At 41.1% G+C, this 24,624-nt stretch overlaps 2 protein-coding genes, 1 long non-coding RNA gene and 3 other non-coding genes across 7 annotated transcripts; 5 read left to right on the top strand and 1 right to left on the bottom strand.

The window, feature by feature from the left end:
- LOC124054649 lies at nucleotides 1–1,798 on the top strand. Its single transcript, XR_006842430.1, has 3 exons — nucleotides 1–571; nucleotides 801–900; nucleotides 1,059–1,798. It is a non-coding gene; the product is annotated as an uncharacterized LOC124054649 (long non-coding RNA).
- A 2,106-nt stretch (nucleotides 1,799–3,904) lies between these two features.
- slc3a2a (solute carrier family 3 member 2a) lies at nucleotides 3,905–9,982 on the bottom strand. Of its 2 annotated transcripts, none has more exons than XM_046380900.1 (11): nucleotides 9,819–9,982; nucleotides 8,399–8,610; nucleotides 8,088–8,272; nucleotides 7,009–7,182; nucleotides 6,767–6,858; nucleotides 6,470–6,606; nucleotides 5,908–6,017; nucleotides 5,323–5,525; nucleotides 5,146–5,223; nucleotides 4,823–5,036; nucleotides 3,905–4,704 (listed from the first exon to the last, which is right to left on the bottom strand). In XM_046380900.1, exons 2-11 carry the CDS (start codon nucleotides 8,593–8,595, stop codon nucleotides 4,562–4,564), a joined length of 1,533 nt encoding a protein of 510 aa, XP_046236856.1. In that variant the 5' UTR covers nucleotides 8,596–8,610; nucleotides 9,819–9,982; the 3' UTR covers nucleotides 3,905–4,561. The 2 variants fall into 2 exon arrangements, with proteins under 2 accessions (XP_046236856.1, XP_046236855.1); XM_046380899.1 differs by lacking the exon at nucleotides 9,819–9,982 and adding an exon at nucleotides 8,857–9,098.
- Nucleotides 9,983–14,743: 4,761 nt separating this feature from the next.
- Nucleotides 14,744–14,815, top strand: trnam-cau. The gene has a single exon. It is a non-coding gene; the product is annotated as a tRNA-Met (tRNA).
- A 1,201-nt stretch (nucleotides 14,816–16,016) lies between these two features.
- Nucleotides 16,017–22,789, top strand: snx15 (sorting nexin 15). The gene is made up of 7 exons (XM_046381472.1): nucleotides 16,017–16,212; nucleotides 17,127–17,283; nucleotides 17,622–17,737; nucleotides 17,920–18,199; nucleotides 18,277–18,438; nucleotides 19,505–19,702; nucleotides 21,057–22,789. Exons 1-7 carry the CDS (start codon nucleotides 16,114–16,116, stop codon nucleotides 21,182–21,184), a joined length of 1,140 nt encoding a protein of 379 aa, XP_046237428.1. The 5' UTR covers nucleotides 16,017–16,113; the 3' UTR covers nucleotides 21,185–22,789.
- On the top strand, nucleotides 19,115–19,196 carry trnal-aag. The gene has a single exon. It is a non-coding gene; the product is annotated as a tRNA-Leu (tRNA).
- Nucleotides 20,819–20,900, top strand: trnal-aag. Its single transcript has one exon. It is a non-coding gene; the product is annotated as a tRNA-Leu (tRNA).
- Nucleotides 22,790–24,624: the final 1,835 nt, after the last annotated feature.

Raw genomic sequence — 24,624 nt, 5'->3', positions numbered from 1 at the left:
AACATCAACGGAACTGTCTTGCAAATTATAATTTAATTTATTGAATAGTTAAATAAATAGTAAATTAATAGTTAATAGTTAGATGGTTATAACAGACACAGGTAAGTTAAAAGTTAATGAAATGTCTCCTGCAAGTCTGAATTTCACTTACCAGTAATTCAATTTAGTACATGATTTTAGATTATCATGTCTTTTTAGTTAGGTGTAGGTGGCTGAATCAGACACAACAGACAGGTAAGTTACTAATTACTTATGAACTACTTAATTATGAAAAGTCTCCAGTGAATCTTAGAAATTTTAGTTGATGGTTAGGCTTAGAGGTGAAGTAGAAAATGTAGAAAATTTTTGATGAAAGTCTCCCGCAATTCTTCCAGTTAATTTAATAACTGATTGATTCTAATTCATTTTGTTGTAGTTTCCTGTTTTCTTTTTTGTTTCCACAGATGTGTATGCTGACCTGAGAAGTGCAAGACTGGGATTTCCACGAGGACAGAGAAGATATGGACCAGATGAGAGGGATTACTGCAGGACCGTATGGAGTGTGGTGCGCACGTTTCTGTCAGCTGGCTGAGTGAGTGATTACTGAGACTACGGATATACCAATATTTTACATAAATTAGTGACTCCAGATCAGTTAGCTTTATATGTGAATATGAATTTGAGATTATATGTGCAGTGCAAGGCCCCGCGACCCTGACGAATAAGCGGTATAGAAAATGGATGGATGGATGTGCAGTGCAAGGATTTTATATGCAAAAGCCCAAAATGGATTTTTTTTTTGTGTGTGTGTGTGTTTTCAGGGCAGTTGAGAGTGGACATCAACCAACCAATCATTCCAGGACCACAGCAAACCACTGAAGCTGTCTCAGTACAACACTTGCGTCCCGGCCCCAAGACCCAGTGAGTACATTTATGACCCTGATTCTGTTCTGTTTTATTTGTTTATTATCTGTTTATCTGTTTTATTTATTTATTATTGTGATTGTAAAATTGATTATATATATATATAAAAAAGATTATCCAATTCTCACATTCTGTCTTATTTCTGTTTTACACAGCAACCCCTGACACCAGCCTCTACACCTACACGTCCAGACGATGAGGGCCGCCCGGGCCTGACCAGCACAGGGGATGTTGTTGTTTCCATTCACTTCTTCTGTGCTGGTGGGTTTGGGATGCTCCTCACAGACCTGCACACCGGAGGTTGCCACCACCTCACAGCATCTGGACTCAGAAGTCGAGTCAGTTAAGAAAGTGAGTCGGTTCATTCTAGGACAAAAGAAAAGAATAATAAATATGGTGCAAACTTTAATTAACAGTGTGTTTCTGATTTTAATTTGACTGAAATACATTGCTGTTACATGTGTAAATTTGAACTGTGTGACTTAATAATCTGGTGGATTTATAATAGGTACACTGGCGTTTTTGGTTCTGGTGTTTTCCAATGTTGCATTTTATTTCCTTGTTACAAAACCGTAAACGGGACAGGCAGTCACGCAGCCCTGTTAAGCCTTAAGAGGAGTGACAATGCCGCCATGTTCTGAAGCCCTGACAATAATCATTAATACAAATCAGACAGCAGGGATAGAAGCACAAATGTTTTAAGAAACTAACCTTATGTTGTCCTTGAACGAAGCAGAGAACTTCAAAATGTTCCCGATGAGCTACACGTTAGCCGACCACTCACAGTGTTGTGAATGTGTGAAACTGTTTGAAGCAGAGTTTCAGTGAACGTTGTCAAACCCCGTCAGCCAAAGTGACGGAGGGATTTATTTATTTGCTCATGAAGCATGGATTCTTCCATCGGTGCTATATTAAATGGTTAAGTAAGTTGGTAGTCCATATTGAGTAAGTCTTAAATGTTTTTACTCATAGGTTTCATGTTTTTAGAGCAGAGGGCTTTCCATTGAGAAGCGACAGGTGAGAGTGTCGCACACTGCTTTGCTTCAGTGTAGAACATAATGTGTCTCTCCACAGTGAAAAGCCTTGAAAGCTGATGAAAGGTCATGTTTCTTCATGTCACCATGATGTAAAAAGGTGTGTGTATATGTGTGTGTCAGACTCAGACTGAGAGTCAGTCATGAGTGTGCATGACAGTGGGTGAGACGGTGGTTGGGTTTCACATCGGCGTGGGGTGCGCACAGAGGTGCTGAGACGGGCTCTGATTCCCGGTATTGTCAACTTCAAACCTCCCCTGTGATACCGCAGCCACACGGCGGCCCCGTATTGTACCAAGACCCTGAAACTCTGCCGAGAATTAACTTTAGTTTCAGCCATTTAAGGGACTGTTTGACATTTTTATCAGAGGGATGGTTTTAGATCGATGTTTTGAATGAGAAATGGCCAAGTATGCTGACATCACGTCACACGAGATAATAATCAAACCGGTCAGAAATGAACACTATAAACTTTAAACAATGCAGGGTAAGATTTAAACATTTGAGCGAAAGACTTTTTAAGGATTGCCAGTGTGGTTGGTTACATAAATTTTGGTTTCTTCATTTGATTTGTATGGAGTCAAACATCTACACAACACATAATCACCATTAAAGATTAAACACCAAAATTTACAGCTGATTGTCTTCAAACACAACATTTTTAGGAAACAAGAAACCATTAAAACTTCAATATTGTCATTCAAAAAAATGGATACATAGATATAAATAAATACATAATTATGCCATCAATAAATTAAAAGTGCTCATTATGCAGAATGGCAGGAGCGACTGGATTTTTTTTTAAACTGATGTCTTCATGTGACCGCAGCAATTAAATGTTACAGTGTTAAATGTTACTCATCACATACCTTTGGCTTGCTGAATTAAAAACTGTGTGTCATATCTCAAGATCTGATAGTATGTTTTATACCTAAAATTCTAATTTCATTTTTAATTATTTAGATACATATTTTCCATGACTGAGTAAAATGTTAAGCCAGTAAACACAATGGCATGCCAAAGACCTCAGCCTGGGCTCCGGTTCATGTGGAATTAAAGGTGTAATCTGGTGTTGGCACAAAAGCAACATTTTCAAATCCATTCAAGCCCTTATGGTTCGTAGTAACTGGAATCTTCCTCTCCTCTTCTGCCCTTTTGCTGTGCCATTCTAACTAAACATGTCAAAATTTAGAGCAGATAATAATAAAATAATAATAATAAAAAAAGGTTTTATCATTGAGTGTGTAAACCTATTGTTCCTGTGGATGATGTTTCAGTGCAAGTAGGTCTACTATATGTGAAAATGTCTCTTCAGCCATCTTCTAAATCATCACAGAGATTTTCAAAGAACAAAAAATGACAGGTCTTCAATCACATGGCTAATTTCTCTCAAAAAGCGCCAGAGTGAATTCAGTCCTTTTGCTTATCATACAAACAACTGTGGGTATTAGTATCTCTCAGATTCATCTACCTGATTTTCTCAGTGCTGGCTGATTCATCTTTCAGGAAGTTCATGTCAAAAATCACCTGATTTAGGAGAAGAGTGCAGAGACCACTACGAAATGCGCCGGGGCAGGAAGCTCTTCATTCATTTTTATTTCAGATGAATTTTTTGTGAGTTATCTGGGATGGAAGTGTTATATCAAAGGAAAATCTTGAAAATGTGACATCTAGCAGGGTTTGTGACTGTAGTTCCTTTAAGGCCGTCAGCGTGTGACCCATTTAGAGAAACGTTTTCGCATAGTGAACATTTTCATGTCAGCTATAATAAGCTGATGCCACTCATCTGAGGATGATAAAATTTAAAGACGTGCTTCCTCTGTTAACATCTGTGACACACTTACACACACCTGTACGTTTTGAAAATAAAACGTCTCGTCTGATATTATCTCCGGCATAAAGAACATACTTAAACACAAAACTCGCTTTTAAGAGAATGAAACTATAAAACACGAGAGGTCGGCACACAACTTTCAGTACAGTTTATTCATTTACAGTTCAGTTCACTTGTCAGACCTGATGCCATTTGCAGCAATTTTTTTGTTAACAGCACTCTTAAAATACTTCAAACTGATTCACCACACATGTCCAATGTTAACTTGTTTTTTTTCCTGTGGTAAAAGTCTTCTGTTAGAAAAAAATACAATACAAAGCAGAACTGGCATTAAAACAGTATTTCCTAAAATTCAGAATAAAAAAAATAAAGAAAAGAAAACACAATGTAAGAACTGCTAAAGGAATGCCCAGAGGACAAGAATGGAATGTATTTCACAATTTTTTGGACAACATGCAGATCAACAAAACTGACAAAATGCTCAGATGCTCAGTTGAGTGCGTGTCTAAAAGTCTGCTGCATTTTTGCCTGGCATCAAAAAGAAAAACAATAAAACTAGAAAGAAAAAAAGTGTTAATGTTAATGTTATAAAAATGACAAGTTTATTTGTACTGGCCGACCGTTTGATTTTCTTTGACTCACTTCATAAATGATCTGACTAAGTAAACTGCAGTAAAAATGAATGTCCTGTATCTTTTTACCATCTTATTCCTAAAGATTAAGACTGACTTTGTGTCTTTTTGAACCACATCTAATCTCTAGGTGGCTTTCCTATAGTCTGGCGCCATCTTTACCCCTTGTAGGGGAACTGCAGCAGCACTGCTTGTCCGGGTCCTAACTTGATTTTGTCCAAGCTGACAGTTGAGTCCGATTTCAGGTTTTCCTCGTCAGTTGACAGCTTCACCTTAGCTGTCTCTGGCAACTCCAATCCCTCTGCAGAAACAAAGATCAGTGTGTTAAAAAAAAAAGAACAAAAAAAAAAACAAACTACTGTTAAGCTACTGGATAAAACACATCATGACTTGACAGGATAAATTTCTGTTGAACTTACTTGCTGATGTGAAATTGATTTCGTGAGCCTCTGTTCCCCAGTTGACAGCGGTTATGTATCTCTCGCTCTGGTCCCACAGACGAAGGAAAGAGAGGGAGGAGGCAGAGGAGTAGAGAGTGTAGTAGTCTCCGTGGAGGAGAGAACGCTCTTTGCCTCGCAAGTCGCTGAGGGATATGAACCACTTCCTGATGCTGGTGCGCTCCTGTCGCTCAGCCTGAAAATGTGAGAATTGAGGATTTAGAAGGGCTTAGCAAATAAATGTTTTTGACCATGTCTTTACTGGCTTGCTCAAGGACTCGGACATTCACTGAACACATTCTTACCTCAGCTGTTTCATTGACGGCAGCTCCTTCGTCAGGTTTCTCCTCTATGTCCCAAACCATCTTAGGAGATTCTGAATCCTGATAATGAGACAAAAAGGGAAAGGACAAAGGTTATTCTCTGCAACAGCTGTGAGGTTATTGAAACATTTCAACATCTGTTTCTGTTTTTTAACTTACATTTCCTGCCCGAAGGCCGATCTCGTCACCGTAAGTAAACACTGGGGTTCCAGGCATGGTAAACAGCAAGAGCTGATAGAGACGAATAAGGGCTGGAGTCACTGCCCATTTAGACAGCTGGTCCTGCTGTGTGGCCCCAAGGCCCCAGCCCAGACTTCTTTGTTTAAGGTTAAGGGTGTCCAGGGCCTGAATGCGCTCCATACCTGCACATATATATTTTGCAGCAAATGGTTGGTTTTCATACAAAATTGGACATTTTGTTTCTGTGAAAAGGTTTGTTCCACATTTACACACTAAGAAAGTAAAAATGGAGATTGCAAAGATACTCTGCAGGAAGACTGGAACTTTACTTAAAATGAGGACAGTACATTGGGTGGTAGAATACACAAGAACAGTACAACAGGTGGTAAAATACACAAAATAAGGAGAAGTGAAAAGAAAAAACGCTGCATGTGTTCTGTCCAAATATTGTGACTCTGACTACATCATTTTGTATTCAAAATACTAGATATGAGCCAACTAAATTAGAAAGATAAAACTCTTGAAACACATGCACGGTGAGACAAATGGGGCACACCAGCCTACCTCCACTTTCGCTGCTGAGTAGGTTAGAAAGGATGAGATCCACACCAGACGTATTGACGAGCTGAGACACCTCTGTGGCGGACATATTTTCTACCACACCCATCAGCACTCTGTGAGAAAGACAGCATGGTAAGATCAATCACATTATGCAAAGGAGCCACCTTTTTTCTTTTAGCTGTTTGAAAGAAGAATATGTAAAATTATGGTATAAAATTCTGATTAGGTAATTAAAGATCTGGAAATAATCCCCTCAATTTTTCTTTTTTTAAATCTGATTTGAAAAAGTCAATTTTGTGTAATTCATGAAACAATCCACAGGGTGTCGCTTTACCATGAGAGTGTGCAAAGTGACACAGGGTTGTGAACATCTCCTCACCCCCCACCCAATCGACCCACAGTCCACTGCAAAACTGGAATGCTTTTAACTTTCTCTCAGGAAACTCTGATAGACAACATTTTACCAATGCTTTCCAGGGCAAGATACCCAAAAGTTTCTTCAACAAGTTTAAAAACTGTATTTATTTCAGGCCTCATTTGTGGGCTTGCCTTTGCTCAAACTAACCTCTTCTTGCTGTCATTAGTGCGATTGGCCTGGACAGCATCCTGCAGCTTTGACCATTCAGCAGAGCCGGCGACAAAAGCGAGGTCAGGTACCTTGATGCCATCGACGCCCAGACTCAGCCAGTACTCCGCCGCAGCCTGGAAGACAACAGGAGCACTTTAGTTTCAACAACAAGAACGGTTCAATGACGTGGATTCTTTCTAGCAGTGCTACACTTAGACCTGAAGTGTATTGCTTTGTGAATACACTCAAAAGCTAGTGAATAAAGAATCACACAACATGGTACGCATGTCCTACCTTGACTTTCTCCATCACATCAGCAACATTAGTGCTGAACCAGCGAGCGGTCCCCAGGTAGTTAGGAGTCAGGTCAAGCACTACAGAAATGCCTAAAAAGAAAAGTAAAAACAGTCAGCAAGCATCTAAGATTCAGCAGTCCAAAATCCAACAAAACCTAGCAAACACTGGATGCTGTTCTGGCACCACGAACTGAGAATTACTTCTGTACTGATCTGAGTTTTTACATCAAAATAACGTACCTTTCTTGTGGGCCTTATCCACCACATCAACCAGGGCTTTCTTCGATCCCTGCACAGGGTTGAGCTCTTCAAAATTCAGAGTGTCGGGCTGGTCGGCCTGGACAGTATGAAAAGGGCCGAGAACCAGACCTTTCACCTTCAGCTGGTTTATGGTGTCCAACTTATTCTCAATACCTAGAGACAAAAAGAGGGACAGGGAAGACGAATGAAAGGTTGTGTCAGTGTAAATTTCACACTGTAAGAAAAGACAACAGTGCTGATGTGCCAAAGGGTGGTGTTAAGAGGAGGGGGCAGAAGGCTGAAGACACATTTTGATGTTCAGGAGACATCTAAGCCAGACGGTGGTGCCCTTTTCAGCTAGGTATTGGTTCAAGGCAAGAGCATGTGAATGACTCCCACCACACCCTTTGCTAGCCATGTGAAGCCTGAGCACAAAGAGGTCTTTTTACACACAAAAAACTACCAGGTCACATGTTGTCATTGGAATTCTGCCAAAGGCCTGTTGGAAACCATGACTACTTCCTCTAAATTCACTTTAAGAACAGAAGATGAATCTCTCTTTCCTTCCTGTCTTTTATTTATTTATTTAAAAACTGGTTAAAATGAAAATAACAAAATAAAGACTAAACCTGAAAGATCCTAACTTTATCAATGCTGAGATCTAAAATGAAGTCTAAGAAACTTGTACTGTATGGGGTTGCTCAACTTTAACCTCACATTTAAGTAGGAGAGATATGAAAGACATGACTCGTAAGCTTTTTCTGTCCTTTAGACAGTGAGTCACGCGTTGTGAGCCTAGTCAGCAGTTTGGTATCTGGCCAGCTGAAATAGGCCGTGTAGAACTAAGGAAACCTAAGACCTTGTGAGTTATCCGCTATGAATTACATTGGGTTACCGCAGGCCTAACCAGACTACTTTGTAAAGGTGTTGTCAGAGTCTTATTTGGGGAGAAGGGGTGGCAACATAATGAAAAACACGCAAACATCAGCAAGAAAAGGATCCTTAACATTAAAAGTCCGAAAGGAATAAAAACATACTATTTTGACTATGAACATCCACATTCATTAAAGATAGTCTACCTTTCATTTCATCAGCGAAAGCTTTAACGTCAGAGATCTGGTACAAAGGTCCTTCGTTCCACCAGTTCATCTCAGGGATGGGTTTGCAACGAGGGGCCTGAACGATGATCACTATGGCTCCAGCCAGCATGCCTACCCAGCCCAGCCAGAACAGGACAAGAAGCACCCAGCGGGTTCGCACCCATCTAAACACAAATGATGAGAAAGAGATTTTAAGATCACCACACCAATACAAGAGCCATGTTGTTAAAATAAATAAATAATTTTTTAAAAAAGGGCATCTATAGCAACTTTTGTCCAACAGCCCTTACCCTGGAGTGCCAGCAACCTTCATCAGCTCCTCCTTGGACAGGCCAGTGAATGTGACCTCGTCCTCAGGGACCTTCTGCTTGACGCTGCCATTCTTCTCTCCACCTGCAGCTGGGCCGTCACCTGTGATGGGCTGCTTCTCAAGGTCCAGGTCATTGAGCTCCACTTCCTTCATGTCGATTTCTGTGTCCTTACTCATGGTCAAATCTGATCTCTGAAGAGATAAAGACACAGGCGGTGGATGACAAAATGAGACAGACATGATAGAGTGTCATATTATTCAGGCTCTTCTTCGGAAAAAAAGAGGAACGACCCTTAACAGTCTCAGCAAAAAACAGCCTTGTTTCACTGGACATAACGTAAAAAACAAAACACATGATCATGAGTGATAAAGAGAACAAAGACTCGAAAGGAGTTTCAAATTTCTTGCCAGTTGAATAGTTAGTAGTTAGTCCAATACCTGTTATATGCAGTACCTTCCTCAGGTCCTTAGCAGAAACTGTTATTAAAATGGATGTTGCTAATTAACGTTAGCACCAGTTGTAAACACAAAGTTGGCTGTTAGCTAGCTTAGCATCCCGGGCTATTGTTCGACAAACAGATCAGATGTAAACACAAAACTCTCTAGAAAATTAATTTTAGCTGTTTAACACTGAACTTTGTTTAACCAAACTAATTTGAAAAGGTTTATTACGAGCTCCTCCATCAACGGAAGGTCACCTTCAAAATAAAAGTGGATAACATTAAAGAAGCGCAATGAATAGCTTATCTAATAACTATCATTTGCTATTCGTTTTACAACAAATAACTCCCGTGCACCCACAAACTCTTGCACAAACACATTTGGCACGTCAGTTACTTTTGTGGCTTTATTACCGCATTTTTTTCCCGGTCCGAGCTGTCGAATTTATTTATTAGACAGTTAAAGAGTATTGTTGCAAAAACAGCCTTACGATGATGAATATTAGCATAGCTTATCAATGATTATGAGTATAATGTCTCCCTTTATGACCACTTTTAAGTGCACTGTTCGACATTAAACATAATCTTTTATTTGTCAATTCTACCGGAAGTAGTAATTAGTTTAGTAAGTAATTAGTTTGCCGGTTCGTTCTGGTTCGATAACAACACTCGTGTAAGGACAAACACCTGCCCAACTCATTATAGACGTTTGTCAAGCAAAATACATACATTAATACACGAATAACGCAACCGACAGCCCTAAAATGTGCTTGACATCGTGTAATTCGTCTTCGCTAAAGATGATGAAATCGAGCCTGCCGCGTACGTCATCTGCTAATACACGAGGTACACGAGGACACCGTGGTTACTTCACTTTCCACTCACGACGCTGTAATGCAGTTAAAACAGTGCTGAATTTGTTCTCAGGATACAGATTTGATAAGGTCAATTCAACATTACCTGTAAAAAAACAACGTATGGTCCGTTCGGCTTGGTTTGTCTTTACCAGTCGTTTACCCTTAGGTCTGAACTAATCCTGGTACAAAGACGTTGGTTGGGTATTTGTAGTGGCCCCGTTTCTCCGCCTACAAAGGGACGACCCAGTAATCTCCCCCTCCTCCCCCTCTCTCTCTCTGTTCTCAGAAATACACTCCACGTTAAACGACTAAGTAACTTCATAGCACAGCTTTGGGGTTCAGGTTATACACTTTCATGTTGTTGTCAAAATGTCTCTGCTTTATTCAATAAGCACATTTGCTTTTGCACAAACCAGTTAAGCTATTCATGTCGATTGTGTGCTCATGTTTATACTGTCATGGCAGCCGCTACAGAAGACTAAAAAAACAAGTACACCATGCCATACACACTGTAAATACACATGTATACATGCACATAATGTACACAACTACCCATTTCATTTATATCCACTCATTATTTATTTGCACTAATTTTTGTTTGCGGGTTCTAGAAACATTTTACTTATGACTTATGACACTGACATCAAACAGATGTGAATGTAACTAAGTTCAAGTGGCTCAACTACTGTATTTGAGTACAGATTCGAGGTACTTTGACCTGACTTGAGTATTTCTGTTTTGTGCGGCTTTATCCTTCTGCTCTTTCTATTTTTCTGCACGAGAACATAGTGCAGCAGGTTCTGATGTTATGTGTCTGGCTTTACCTGTTTGAGCCTTTGCCCCACTTTTGTTCAACACAGACACAGAATGCAGAGTTATTTTGCCAGAGGCTCTAGTGAAATTGTCACTCGCCCAGACTCTAAATAGGAGCTGAAGGAGATGGATTTGGAAAACATTTGCCATCGAGGCTTTAAACATGGAAAGTTATTATGCTGCAAAATCCTTGAGTGACAGACAATGGAAAAGTGGGAAAGTCGCTAACATATTCAGTTGGGAAACCTTTCTTAAAGATAATCAGTTGCACAAGAAGTGCTGATGACCAACTGATAGACTGATTGATCATATACCATCTGCATGTCTGAGATTACCACTCTGTTCTTCATTAATCTATTTTAACACCCTCTTCCTACTCATAGCCCACTTCTCTTTTACCTTTTTTACATACACACCTCATTTGCATTACCTCCCCCACCATTAACTAAGTGACAAGCATTCACTGAATAATCTGTTCAGTATGATATGATCATACTCACAGTATAGTGCTAACCAGTACAACATAATGCAGTAAAAATCACATGTAGGTGACTTCTTAGTAATTGAACAGCATTGCTGATGTCTTAAACCAGTGACTGAAAAATGAATGCATTTGATGGTTTGCTTTTGCAAGCTGTTGACTGGACTGGAGCACTTGATAGCCAAATAATCCAGAGACATCCAATAATAATTGGATCCCATAATAATAATTACTAATATATACAGTCAGACTTTTAAAACAGCATCTGTGGTGCAAAGCATGTTGTCCAACTGCAACATGAGTCTTTTCTGTATGTGTGTGTGTGTGTGTGTGTGGATTTAAAAATAGCTTGTCGATCCCTAGCATTTTGAAAGGTCATGTTGTTGTTGTTGACGTCTCGCTTTTATTTCAGTGCGCACGATTTGAACAAAGGCTGGTCAAATGACTGTTGACAATCAATGATATTACTGAATAACACAGTCTGTGTTGACGGAGAGCATGTGTGATCAGCTAAGCTAAACAGCAATGTTGGTTTCCAACTAGTTCAGTGTGTTGTTGGTTTCCACAGAGCTGCAGTAGACAGCCAACCTCTTGGAAAAGCACCCACAAAATCTCTATGTCATGTGCATAAAGTACTCAGTAATCAATGTAACCATAGTTAAGAGTATTGTCTTTGCAATTTTTATTCAATTGTCAAATATTTACTAACTGCAAATAACATTAACTGAATTATCTGTTTGACATCATGTTTGAACGAGGATGACTATGCAGCTGAAATCGCTGCTCTTTCATTGTAAATCCTATCTTGTATCTTCTTCCTTTACCAACCCCCACCCCCTCCCCAGTGTCTTTTTGTCTTTTACCCTTCCTGTTTTCTTCCTCCCACCATTTTGCTCTGGTGTAACTGTACCTTTACGTCTGTATGCTTGTTTTGTACACCTGTGTGTTGAATCCCAATCCTATTGCCCTGGGGGTATTATATGGTAAAGCAAAGTGGGAAAAAAAGCTGATTCTATTCTGTTTATGTGGGTTTTAAAATTGTGGTCTGCTGGCAGCTGTTCCCACAGATATTTACTGTGGGTCTTCTGTTCCTTTATTTGTTTTACAAGGAATCATGCTGCTGAGAGAGTACAGATAGTTCAGACACTTCAGTGTAAACACATCCAAATCACATCTTTCTAAATGCAGGCCTTTCTATATTTAGGTCTGGGGCTGCTGTGAGGATCTGTGACCTTAGAACCTGTTAAATCATAGGTTCAATAACTTCAATAATCATGATGAGCTTTCAACATGATGAGACTGGCAACCAGAACTGGAAACTCCAGTGACCGTTTAGATATTGACAGGAGCAAAGCAAGAACATGCCATCTACTTCTTTCTTCCAGACAAACTCAAACACACACCATCTGTTTTTATCTGGGCCTGGGGATCACGTGTGCCTGGCAGAGTCGGCTTGTGACAGAGCTGCGGACTGCCGGCTCATGTGAACACACTGTGCTGTTGACTCGCCTTGAGTGAAAACAGCTAAGGGACTTTCAATGTTTCTCTGTTATTCATCATGGCTTCCACGTTTTCTTTCCTTTTCTGCTTTCATAAACTAAAGACAATAAAGGGAACATGTAGAAACACTGATGTTGGATAGTTGGATATTAGGGGGAAAAAGAACAAGGAAAGAGGAAGAGACAGATGAGTGGCTGTGCTCAGGAAACAAGAGGAGGGAGGAGGAGCCTGAAGAAGAGGGGAAGGACAGACAGAAAAAGACAGAGGGGGGTAGGGATGTAAACATGTTTATGAGCTGAGGCTGTAGCAAAATTTGGAAGGCAGCTTGGCCTCAGGTATTAAGGGAAACACAGCATAGCTACAAACAGACTATGCTGTTTTCAGTATATTCCCACGTGTTGCCTGAATCCTGCTGAATCCTCACACCTCTTAACACCAGAACTTACAAGATAACAGATTATCATGCAAGCAGCATTTGAAACTTTACATGACACCACAGCGCACGTGATGCAAACCCAACGGTGGAGATGAAGTTCACAGAGGACACTTGTGAAATCATTCACTCCGAGACTTGTTCTGTTGGAAAACCAGTGGGCTTTGTTCACGCTTGGCAGGAGAGGAGGTGACCAGTATCACCAAATCAGTCCGCAAGACTGCACACACCCATAGAAACACACTCAGAAACACACAGAAGAAGGACAGAGAGAGAGAGAGGAGGGCAAAAGTGCTGCATGGTTTTACCTGTTCTCTCTGAGGCAGGATTCATGTACATACATTAATGATTCAGAGTCGGAAAAAGATATAAGTTACTGCTTTTGTAAGTCACAAAAGTGTCATGCCTGTAAGTTTTTCCACAGACTTAAAGTGACTTAACAAACAATTTTAGACTATACTTCAAATACCCATATTGCAAGTAGCCCTATAGATTGAAGTTATTTTTTCTTTCCAAAAAACTTTTAATCATGTCTACATTTTCCTTACATTGTTCTGTAACAAAACTAAACTAGAGCATAGGCAGGGCTGGAGGGACTCTCACAAACACATGGCCTCCCTATAAATCCCTGTCTGAACCCCCTGAGAGAGTTTATTTTGCAAGACAGCATGAGCTTGGTGGTGGTGGTGGTTGGGGGGTGGGGTGGGGTAGAGCAAGCAAAGCAAGGCAGACCCGGGCCAGTTTAGACCAGTTTGGCTGATGTCTCGTGCTTTCATCTCATTGTTTTCAGGCTCACTGCAGAGTGTAGTCAGTTCTCACTGAACCAGTGGAATTTGAGGAAACACTGCTGTCACTCGGTGTATAAAAAGACATTAAGTTCACAGATTCACTTGTTCAGCTTTTGAACCTTTGTTCCCATCAAATGCAAAGTAATGTACAATGTTTCTTTTGAATATAGCGGTGTAATGTCAGGAAAAAGAAAAAGCCACTGATATTTAGAGAATATTTTGCAGAGAAAGTTGTTTACACTCACATTCAGTAATGCTTTGCGTACTTCACAGGGACTTTGTCACATTGTGTAACGTTATTGCTTTATGTTCTGTACCGCTGATATCACTTGGATATTGTGAGTTCATGTTAAAGCACTGGCCGAGACGTTCCTACTTCAAATCTCTCTATCTCCTCTTCCATTTGTCTTTTTTGTCCAGTATTCCCTCCTGTTTGTCTTCATGTCATTGTTGCCTTCTTTCTCATCAGATGAGAGTGAGTGGCCTCATTTCTCTCACATGGACAAAGGGCACACTGTTCAAAGAGGAACTGTCTTTCCTGGGATGAATGGAGAGCTAATATGGACAAATACAAATTAGTTCATCACATTTAGTACAGTTACCACAGACATACATGATTATGTGAATAAAAGATTAGCAGACATACACCGCCATGTCCTCCAGATATTATACAATACATGTAGACAATTTGACATTTTTTCCCCGTTTCACCAAGAAGAATTAAGGAACGTTTTTATCATGCACACTGTAGTGATCTCCCTCCTCTTCCTCTCAGGCTTCCTTATTCACACACTCCCTGTTCGTTAGACTGACCTGCTCTACTGTTACACCTGTACCCCCCCTCACCCTCTGAACCTTGCCCCCTCCTTCCCCTTTTCACTCTCCCTACTCCCTCCCCTCTCTGTCAGAAGGAAACAATGGCTGCGTTATGTAAGAATGCTCCTTTCTGTGAGGCGAATTTAAAACGAGTTGCTTTTCACAGATGCAGCACTCTTTCTGTGGTTTTCAAAAGAAGCAGAGTGGCGCAGCGGAAGCGTGCTGGGCCCATAACCCAGAGGTCGATGGATCGAAACCATCCTCTGCTATTTTGAATGTAACATCCTCTCACAGTCATAAATATGTCTAACTAGGATATAAAGTATAAAATACACTCTATCCACCCATATATACAAAGTCTTCAGCATACTTCTTTGTTTGAAAGGATGTTGTAAAGACACATTGGTACTGTAGCCTGAATGCAGTTTGTTTCACTCTGATTTGTCACTGAGCTTTTCAGTAAAAACCACACAAACTGAACAGGTTATCATAAATTAAATATTTACCTCATTTGTGTCTGCAATACACTTTCCCTTCAATTTACCAGGCAATTACCAGAAAAACATTGACCTTTGAGCCACACCTGTTAGGTATAAACTCACTCTGAGTCTGTCTTGTTGAAGGCTTGGGAGGGTTTTGACTATAAGATATAAAACACTGATTCAAGAATTCTGTGAATAGTTTGATCATTTCAAACGTTATGAGATATGAGTCTCTGAAAAGGTCTGTTAAACAAAAATGGATCACACAAGGTGCTCTGACTTTAAAATGATCAAAGAAGAGCTGGGAAAAATAACTAAGAGCTCAGAAAAGCGGTGGAAGGAGTTGTTGCAGTATATGAATGCACAGCTGGAGCTTCCTCAGCATTAAAGTCTTTTGTTGCTTCCTTTGTTGCATTGTCTCAAACAGGGTGAGGACTTGACTTTTGTGTTTTTCTTATTTTAGCATACTTGACAAGGAGAAACAGATGGGAATGTTAGTTTATTTGCATGCAGTTTGAATACTGCTCAACACACAAAATTCATCCAAATATGATAATGCAGTCTTTTTTAGTTATTGTAAAGTCCTTTCGCAGACTTGACTGTGCAAATTACATGAACAGTTAGCGCCCCCTGAAGTATCCCAGTGGTATTTACACTGATTTAAAAACTGGCAAAGACATTACCAATTATTACATGTCATGACATTATACTAATATTGTGCTTAAAAAACAATTTTACAAAAAGTGTAATGTCAAATTATTATTATTATTATACTTTAATTTATTATTATATTTAGCTTGTCATGTCGAGGCTCACATTACGTTCTTCAAATTAAAACAGTGCATCTCCATAAACATGTTATTACTGACACTTATAAGAGTGAGATTAACAATAAAGACAGAAGTATTTTAAACCTGAAGAAAACGAACTAATATGACGTCGAATTTGGCTCCTCTATAAGACGTAATCACGCAATAGCCGACGTCACTAACCAGGAAGTGAGCGGAGAGGAGGTGTCAGAAGAATCACAACAGAGCTGCTGCCGTTGAAACACGCTGTGTTTTTTGTTGTTTCAGAGAACTGACATGTCACGAAAAGCCAAAGAAGAATATTACCGTTTCTTTACCGTTTCCGAGCCACGCACACACGAGAGGGGACACACCGAGTACAAAGTGACTGCACGGGTTGGTTTAAACTCTTATCTCTTTAGTAGCAATAGAAATTCATGTTTTGGTATTCCTAAATGACTATCTGTTGAGCTAAGTTACTTATGGTTTCCCTAACTATAATCGTAATTTATCTCAAGCACGCGGCACTGAAATTGTTTCGTAGGTTGGACCACTTTGGTCAGTTACATCGATCAAAAGTAAGTGACTTTGTGTTGTTATTAGCGTATAACACAATGGAGTCACATCAGCTCTAGTCGTGAAAACACAAAAGCCCCGCAGCTAGCTCAGAAAGACAGATACAGACACAGTGGGCCTGTTGTGCGAATCAGCGGTTCACAGTGAGCTTTCAAGTGAGACGCTCTGAACTTGTGATTCAGTTCATGAGCTCCAGCACCCCCATGACCACACTAATAGCCCGTGCTTCAGACGGGCATGCATACCAAATCAGTGTGGGTCATGTGTTCAGAGAACTAAGCCTACATCACCGTCTTATATTTGCTTTGATTAAGTCTTAGGTCCTCCTTTTCTCGTTCATTTCTTGTATACTTGCATAATTTTATCTGTCCTTATAGTCTGATTCATCATACAGACACACAAGTGCTTAAATTTAGGATATATAGGAAAAAATGCGGTATACACAGTTATTTATTTATTTACGAGAATTTCGCTGCCAACGACTGCTTTAGTAAGATTGTTGTACACATGACAAATAAAGCACTTGGTCTTGAATTTACACGCACACACTTTTCCACAGAGAAACTGAACTGACCCATGACTTGTTGGAAATTGTTGGAGCGAAATGATTGTTCATGAAGCTGCTTGTCTTCCCTTCTCTATCCTGTGAATCCAGTTCAAGACATAGTATCACCCATCGATGTTCAAAGACTAATTAATGAAGTAATCTGTCCTTTCTTCGCTGTGGTTTGCAGTTTGTGTCCAAGCGTCATCCCGAAAATGTGAAGGAGGTGGTCGTATGGAAGAGGTTCACAGAGCTGAGGAAGCTCCATGGGGAGTTGGCCTACACACACAAGAACCTGTTCAGGAGACAGGAGGAGTTTCCACCTTTTCCTCGAGCACAAGTCTTCGGTACAATGGGCAGGGGCTGCATAAATAATTAAACTCAGCTGCCATTTTTGAGGCTGTGGATCATAGCTTAGTTATGCAGTTAGCTGGCAGAGAGTCTTTCAGAGGAGCCACACTTTTTGGCATTTTGTCACAACTCTTTTGACATTTCCTCTCATGCTCTTGCATTGTGTTTCAACAGTTGCAGATTCACTACTGCAAAAACAGCAGCACAGTTGAGCCATATACCAAGGGACAGTCATTATTTCTAACAAGTGACAAGAAAGCCTTGCTGCAGTGGCTGAATGCGCAAAGACAAACAGCGGTTTCCAAGATTATTGTGTCGTCTGTGTCTGTTTCAGGAAGGTTTGATGAGGCCGTGATTGAAGAGAGGCGGAAGGCTTCTGAGGCCATGCTTCTATTTACTACAAGCATACCTGCACTGTACAATAGCCCACAGCTTAAAGAATTCTTCAGAGTAAGACACACTCACATGCACACACACAGGAAGTGAAACAGATATGAAACAACCACTCGCATCTGCGTGCACAAAAAACATATGCCAGACCAAGAGTTATATTGTTTCTGGATTTCTTTCCATTCTGCCCCCTTCTACCACTTCCATCCTACCTTTCTCCCTCCCTCCCTCCCTCTTCTCAGGGTGGTGAGGTCACAAGGCCTCTGGATCCCAGCTCTGTGTCCTCTGCCGGGTCCCTGCCTCCCCCTCTCATCCCGCTACCCAAGCGGAGGGCCTCAGACTGTGAACCCGCGGAGGAAGAGGAGGGGAGGGAGGCTCCCACCTTACCGCAAGACCTGGGCAACAACCTGGGCTTAGAGGTGGGAGAACCGGAGGTGGCGGCCGAGGCTTACAGCGAGATGGGAGGCTCTCCGAGAGAAGAGGAACAAGAGGAGCTCAGTGACACAGAGCTGGAAGGCAGAGGTATGATGAGGAAAAAAATTCTGCTGAAATTAGCACTCATTCCTTATTAATCTTACCTTTTGGTCCATGTTTTCCAGTCCCATCCCCAGCCAGAAACCACCAGTCACGGGAGTCCCAGGAAGAATTTGATTCACTGTTTGACTCTGTGGCAGAAGACCAAGTCCCTTCCCCAAAGGAGGAAGGTCCTCCTCCACTGTCTGATAATGACTTGGCCGTCTTTGATCCCTGCTGTAAACAAGGTGAAAGTAAATGTAACTTCATACACGTATAAAACAATACCTCTGTCTTATCTAACTGCAACCTTGTCTTTCAGCCTTTTATTTGTGTCTTATGCTGATTTTTTAATTTCTTTTTAATTCCAGTAATAAGTTATAATACAGACAGTCCTGCCAAAGTTGCACTGATCTGGTTCCAGTTTGTGAAAATAGGTCTCTATAGGCCTTGGAGTGGCTTTATGAATTTATGTTCATCTGACAATTGTACATCATGAAGTAGAACACAAAATAATGTAGCTGTATGTATGTTGTTGTGCTTCATCTGTTCTAACAAGCAAAGTTGCTGACTGGACCAAATGAGTTCAAGTTTGAGTGGTTCATTTGGTTATGCACTGGTCTAAATCAAAGGGGAATTCCAGTACTTTTAAACTCGGGCCTGATATTTACATACTTAGGTATGTAAAGTGGTACGTATACGTACGTATAGTCACTTACATACGTAGGTATGTAAGTGACTCATACTTACCAAGTTTTGAAATTGGTTCAGTAGATTGACTGAGATGGGGATCCTTACAGAGACACAATTCTTGTTTAAGGGAAAGTATCGCTTTCATACATCAGTGGGTGTCTGTCCTTGTTATTATTTTATTATTTTACCACCTGCCGTGGCAGGTCTTATATTGATTCATATGGTTTGTGTGGTAGCATGGCCGAGTGGTCTAAGGCGCTGGATTAAGGCTCCAGTCTCTTTGGGGGCGTGGGTTCGAATCCCACTGCTGCCAGGAAGCCTTTTTGTGTTGAGTATGTTGCTCAGGGTTAAATCATTATGAAAAAGTATTTCAAAATGTCAATTAAAGAGTCTTTTACTTTTGAAAGAACCATGTAAAAAGTTGCACTACATTGATTATTAATTTATTTATTAATAATTAACTTCTTCATTTTCTCTCAGTTGTAAAAACTAATTATAATTAACTCTTTTGAGCGTGAAGTCAAACATAGGCTCAGTAAATACACGACTGGCTCACTGAGACTTTTGAAAACAGCTGTCTGGTAAATCACCTCATCTTGCTCTTTTTTGTCTCTGTTTCAGGTGGATCCAGTTCCTCCAGTGACCATTCAGAATTGTTCTCACTGCCGCTAAGCAGTCTGGATGGGCAGGGCGCGAGTTACTTGAACCAGGCTGCCATTGAACTCACAGCTGCGATGGAGAAGGAGAAGGAGGGAGAATTTAGTGGTGCCATTCATGGATACAGGACTGCGGTGGATATACTCATCCACGGAGTACAGGGTGAGAGCATGTGTGAAGGGACTGAGGACGATGGTTTGGTGGGGGGGTATTCAGCTTTTGAAAAATATTTTGAAACTGCTTTTTCTTTTTTTTAATGTTATTCGCAATCTTGCATGTCTGAATTGAGTCCAGTGCAGTTCAATATGCTCTTTTACCTGAATGCACTCTGTCATGTCCATCTCTGCATGAAACACGAGCCAGCTTTGTTCCTGTGGCGACAGGCCATGCACTCAGTTGCAAAAATTGCAAATTGCGTGTCTGTGCTCCATGTACAAATAAGCTAGTTTATATTGTGCACTTAAGTACAATAGCTTGTTTACCAAATTTACTCTGCACTATATATTCTGATGTGCTGCTCACACGCCACCACACACCGATAAATACAGTGCACACAGCTGATTCACACATGTACACACACAGGCAAATGGACACTGCACGGCAGAGCATGTTTGGCATGTCAGCATGTGACCTCTTGTTCCAGTATTCACTGTCCTGCTTTAGCAAAGATAAACCGTGTGTTGCCCTGCCATAAATATATCTGATGTGTCACAAATGGATGACTTGTTAGGTCAGTCTGCTCTTGCAGGTGGTGCATGTGGGTAGTGTGGCAGAGTGGTCTTAGGTGCTGTGTTACTGTTTGAATCCCACCTCCGCCAGGGAAAGTTTTCTCTCGTGTGCTTTCTGAGCTTCACTTGAAGCTTTAGACAAAGCGATAATTCTGCATTTGATGAAGGGTAAAGCGTGCTAAGTTCATTTCCGTCCAGTGATTTGTATTAAACTCTCAGTCATATGACACCTCCAGAAGAGCTGTTGCACCACCGTTTGCTTTAGATTCTTGAGGAAATTAAGGAATTACAAAAATTTGTAAATTTGACCATAATTTGTGAATTAAGGAATTAGCCTTTGATGCTTGCATTAGTTAACCAAGACACTAACTGTGCACTGTCTGCTGTGCTACAGTGATTGCATGTGAACCTCTAATGGGTTGTCAGTTGTGACTGTATGTGTGCCATTTTAGTGTGTTTTTTTCCCTCCTTTGAATCTCTACTTGACTAAGTTGACATTGACCCATCTTCCACCACCATCTGCCCAACAGTGACAGCCATGCTGTTATGAGGTAGCGTGGCCGAGCGGTCTAAGGCGCTGGATTAAGGCTCCAGTCTCTTCGGGGGCGTGGGTTCGAATCCCACCGCTGCCAGGAAATCTTTTCAGCTCATTTCTGTTGAACTGCGCTCTGAAAAGATGTGTCTTAACCCAAATCAAAATTTCCCTTTAATCAGTTTTTTACACTAACCCATGAAGGCAGGAAGTCCATAATAATCAACCTTGTCTCCCTGTCTGTTTGTCTGTCCAGGAGACCCAGATCCGATTCGCAGGGAGTCTGTGATGAGAAGGACGGCCCAGTACCTGAAGCACACTGAGATGCTGGTTGACAGGCACTCCTCGCCCACACACACTCACACATCTACACAGGATCCTTAAGTGCAAACACACATGTATTTATATACACTGTTCACACACACACCACAACAGATCAAAGACGAAGAAGCTCAGGGTTATGACATACATGTGCTCACGTGCATATCACACACTTGTGTAGACACATTGTTTGTACAACGAGAACATAAACTGGTTTGGACCATAAAATTCACAAGCTCATTCAGGTGCAAAACTACTACTGCAATGCACACACATACACGCAAACACACACACACACACACATAGACAGCGCATACTACACTGCAGGCTGTTCCTTTGGCTGCCTTTGTCTACTGAAACAAACTGATTTTCAAAATCAAATTATCTGAAAACTGAAAGTGACTGTAAACATAATTGACTAAAGAATCTTTCTCTTTAATTCTTACCTTCCTTGTATAATGTTTTCTTCTTCAATACGGTAATTAATATGTATATCAGTAGTTTGCATTTTGCACAAACAGTGTTTTTGTTAATAAATATGATTTTAATTTAAGTCAACAAGATATCTGTTTTCTTGGTTCAAAGTCCAGAAGGGACGGCTAAAACTAACTGTAACTGCCACCACTGAATTGCATAATCATTAATCAAAGCCAAAATCACTTCCTTGACATGTAGAGTCAATGCACAGGATTTGTGGGCTTTGTAGAACAGGAACTACAGCGAGTCTTGTTGCATTTTCCTCGGCTGATAACCGACTGATTTAAAAACTATACATTCTTGGCCTTCTTGGTGTTTTAAATGAGAAGTCTGTCTAATAACATGGTTCAAGGTCACAGTGGTTGCTCAACAGAATCCAACCATTCAGTATTGAAGGCTTGCAGTAGCAGGGCAGTACCTCTGAGAGACGCTGTTAGCCATCAGATCAATGACCCGTCCTCACTCGCTCTGTGATCAACACCTGTAAATTGGCTAATCCTCGTATTTGTTTTTCTCAAGTAATGAAACAAAGCGACAGACCACGATGTGCTCATAAACACACATTTCATCCACATTTCATCTTGAATAATATCTAAGAATCAGCCGATGCTCTTATTTGTTTTTCTGTTTCTCAACTTAACCTCCATTTTAAGCCTCACTTTTGGTCTTGGTTGGTCTAAATATAAGGGTGAATTTAGGGCAGAAAGAGGAGGAAGTGGGCTCCAGAAGAGAGGGAAAAGAGACAAGAGCTCAGTGGCATACAGCAGAATCCCTTCTCTGGAGAGGAGAGAGGGATGGAGGGAGGACTGGAAGGACAAACAGATGGAGAGGCAACAAAAAAAAAATAAATAAAGGGAGGCCGGCGAGAGGAAAAGGCTACCCTTTCTCTCGCCAGATGAGAAAAAGAGGGGTTGTGAGAGATAACAGAGAGCACGGAGGAGAGGAAAAAAGGAGGGATGTGATTAGAGGATAAGCAGAGATCATCCCTCCATTGTTAAAGGGATGGAAAAACTGACCCTCCCTCTTCCTCTATTTTCACCCCCTCCGCTGTATCTCTTTTCGTTTTTTTGCATCCTTTGTTTTGAGCTTTGTGCGGAGCTTGAAGAGGATGGCAGAGAGAGCGAGAGATAACATTGCTCCATCCTGTTATATATCCCTCTTTTCCTCTCATCTCTCCACCTCTTTACCTTTCTGCCCATCTCTCCCTCTTTCTAGTGCTGCACCTGTGAAATGCAGAGGATGTGGCATAGAGAGGAAGATGGAGAGACAAAGAGGTGGATGGTGGGAGGAAGGGAGGGAGGGAGGGATGAAATATGGTGTGTGGGGGGAGGGGGGGTAGAGCCTTGCAACATTAACATGCTGAGAGTGTCAGCACTCTCCTCTTTTTCTCTCCCTCCATCCCCATCCCTCTTTCCATCCCTCCCTCTGTCTCTTTCTCCTCACTGGTCACTGCAATTATACCATCAAAACACTCCAGCCTGAGAGCATAATAGCTTCCCCCTATGTGTGTGTGTGTGTGTGTGTGTGTGTGTAAGAGAGCAAATATGTGTGTGTGTGTGTGTGCATGTTTGTATTATCATGAGAGATCAAAAGAAAAAGAGGTGTGTGTGTATTTGTGCATAATTTAGTGCCATACATGATGCATTTCATGTGCATGTATGACATGAAGGGCAGCTGGTGTGTGTGTGTGTATGCCCAAAACTGGATTTGCCGCATGTGTGGGTGCGCACGAGAGCGTGTGTGTAAGTATCTTTGGAGTCCTACCGGCTAGAAAAACTGCTTCTCCAACCTCTGACCAAACACACTCTTAAACGCAACGCTGAGAGACCCACTTTACATGTGTGTACGTGTGTAGTGAGTTTATGTTTACACACACACACACACACGCATACACACACACTTGCTAATGGATACACACAGCCATACAGTCATAGCTTTGAGACACAGACCGTTATGACCTACATGCCCAGTGGGTCATCATTAAGCCAAACAGCACACTCTGACACCTTTGGCTGTCCACACACACACGCACATACACACACACTCTCACTGTTTTTGTTTTTGTTCCCTCAACTTCCTGCATCCCTCTCCCCTTCCGCCCTCAGTCTCTTCCTTTTTCTCTCATTCTCTAACACACACACACACACACACACACACACACACACAATGGCCCCCTCTATGCTTGTTATCCGTCTCTGTCCGTTCGTTTCTCTCTGTCACCTTGCCCTGAGCTATTTGAGTACACTTTTGTATCTCTCTCTCTCTCTCTCCCTCTCTCTCTCACACACACACACACACACACACACACAAACACACTCGTTCTCTTTCTGTCTGTCTCACCCTCACACTGTCCCTGTCTCTCTCACTCTCTCTCTTTGTGTGTTACTGTCATTCTTGACATATGTTATCTGTCCCTCAGTGTCTGTTTCACTTTAACTCAAGGCCTGGTCAGTAACACCGAATGCATTAACAACTAGTGCGGTTTGAAAATTAAAGGGGCAATTCAACAATTTTACTCATGGATTTTTTTGTTTTCTACAAAACAGAACAGAAAACCTGTTCTGTAAACTGGAAGTGTTGGGTTTGAAATAAAAGGCATTTGGAGGACAAGAAGAGTGTTGCATTATGGGAAATGCCTCGTTTTCAAATATGTCCTTTATGTCTCCCAGTTTAGGGAAGTGAAACGAAAACTAACTTTCTGATGAGCATTATTTTGAAAGTGGAAGAGCGAACGATTCGACTCATGTGTCTTCCGTTAGGCTTGTCGGTTGGGATCAGAAAAAGGATCACAAAAGGGAATGTGATTAAAGCTTCACTGATATTATTGTGTAGTGAAACAGTCACATTTTACCCAAAATATGACACTTCAGACAAGAGAGCTCCATTAAGAAAGAAACAAAGAAAAACACTGAATAGTATGTTTAGTTGTGGCCGTTTCTGGTTAACTGATACGTGTAGGTCTGATAGTCGCTGCTTCTAGTCTTCTTTTTAGCTGTTTTGGCCTCCAGCTAATTTTGAGTGAAATA

This window comes from Scatophagus argus, chromosome 23, assembly GCF_020382885.2.
Source record: "Scatophagus argus isolate fScaArg1 chromosome 23, fScaArg1.pri, whole genome shotgun sequence".
Taxonomy (NCBI): domain Eukaryota; kingdom Metazoa; phylum Chordata; class Actinopteri; family Scatophagidae; genus Scatophagus; species Scatophagus argus.
The sequence above is the reverse complement of the archived record's forward strand: the minus strand, read 5'-3'. Positions and strand labels throughout refer to the sequence as shown.

Coding starts and splice junctions, on each gene's coding strand:
- slc3a2a (XM_046380900.1), bottom strand. CDS start 8,595: ATGAGTAAGGACACAGAAATCGACATGAAGGAAGTGGAGCTCAATGAC. Junction 8,273..8,398: donor AAGGTTGCTGGCACTCCAGG/GTAAGGGCTGTT, acceptor ATTTGTGTTTAG/ATGGGTGCGAACCCGCTGGG. Junction 6,607..6,766: donor ATGTGATGGAGAAAGTCAAG/GTAGGACATGCG, acceptor GTTGTCTTCCAG/GCTGCGGCGGAGTACTGGCT.
- snx15 (XM_046381472.1), top strand. CDS start 16,114: ATGTCACGAAAAGCCAAAGAAGAATATTACCGTTTCTTTACCGTTTCC. Junction 17,738..17,919: donor AGCTTAAAGAATTCTTCAGA/GTAAGACACACT, acceptor CCCTCTTCTCAG/GGTGGTGAGGTCACAAGGCC. Junction 18,439..19,504: donor TGATCCCTGCTGTAAACAAG/GTGAAAGTAAAT, acceptor TCTCTGTTTCAG/GTGGATCCAGTTCCTCCAGT.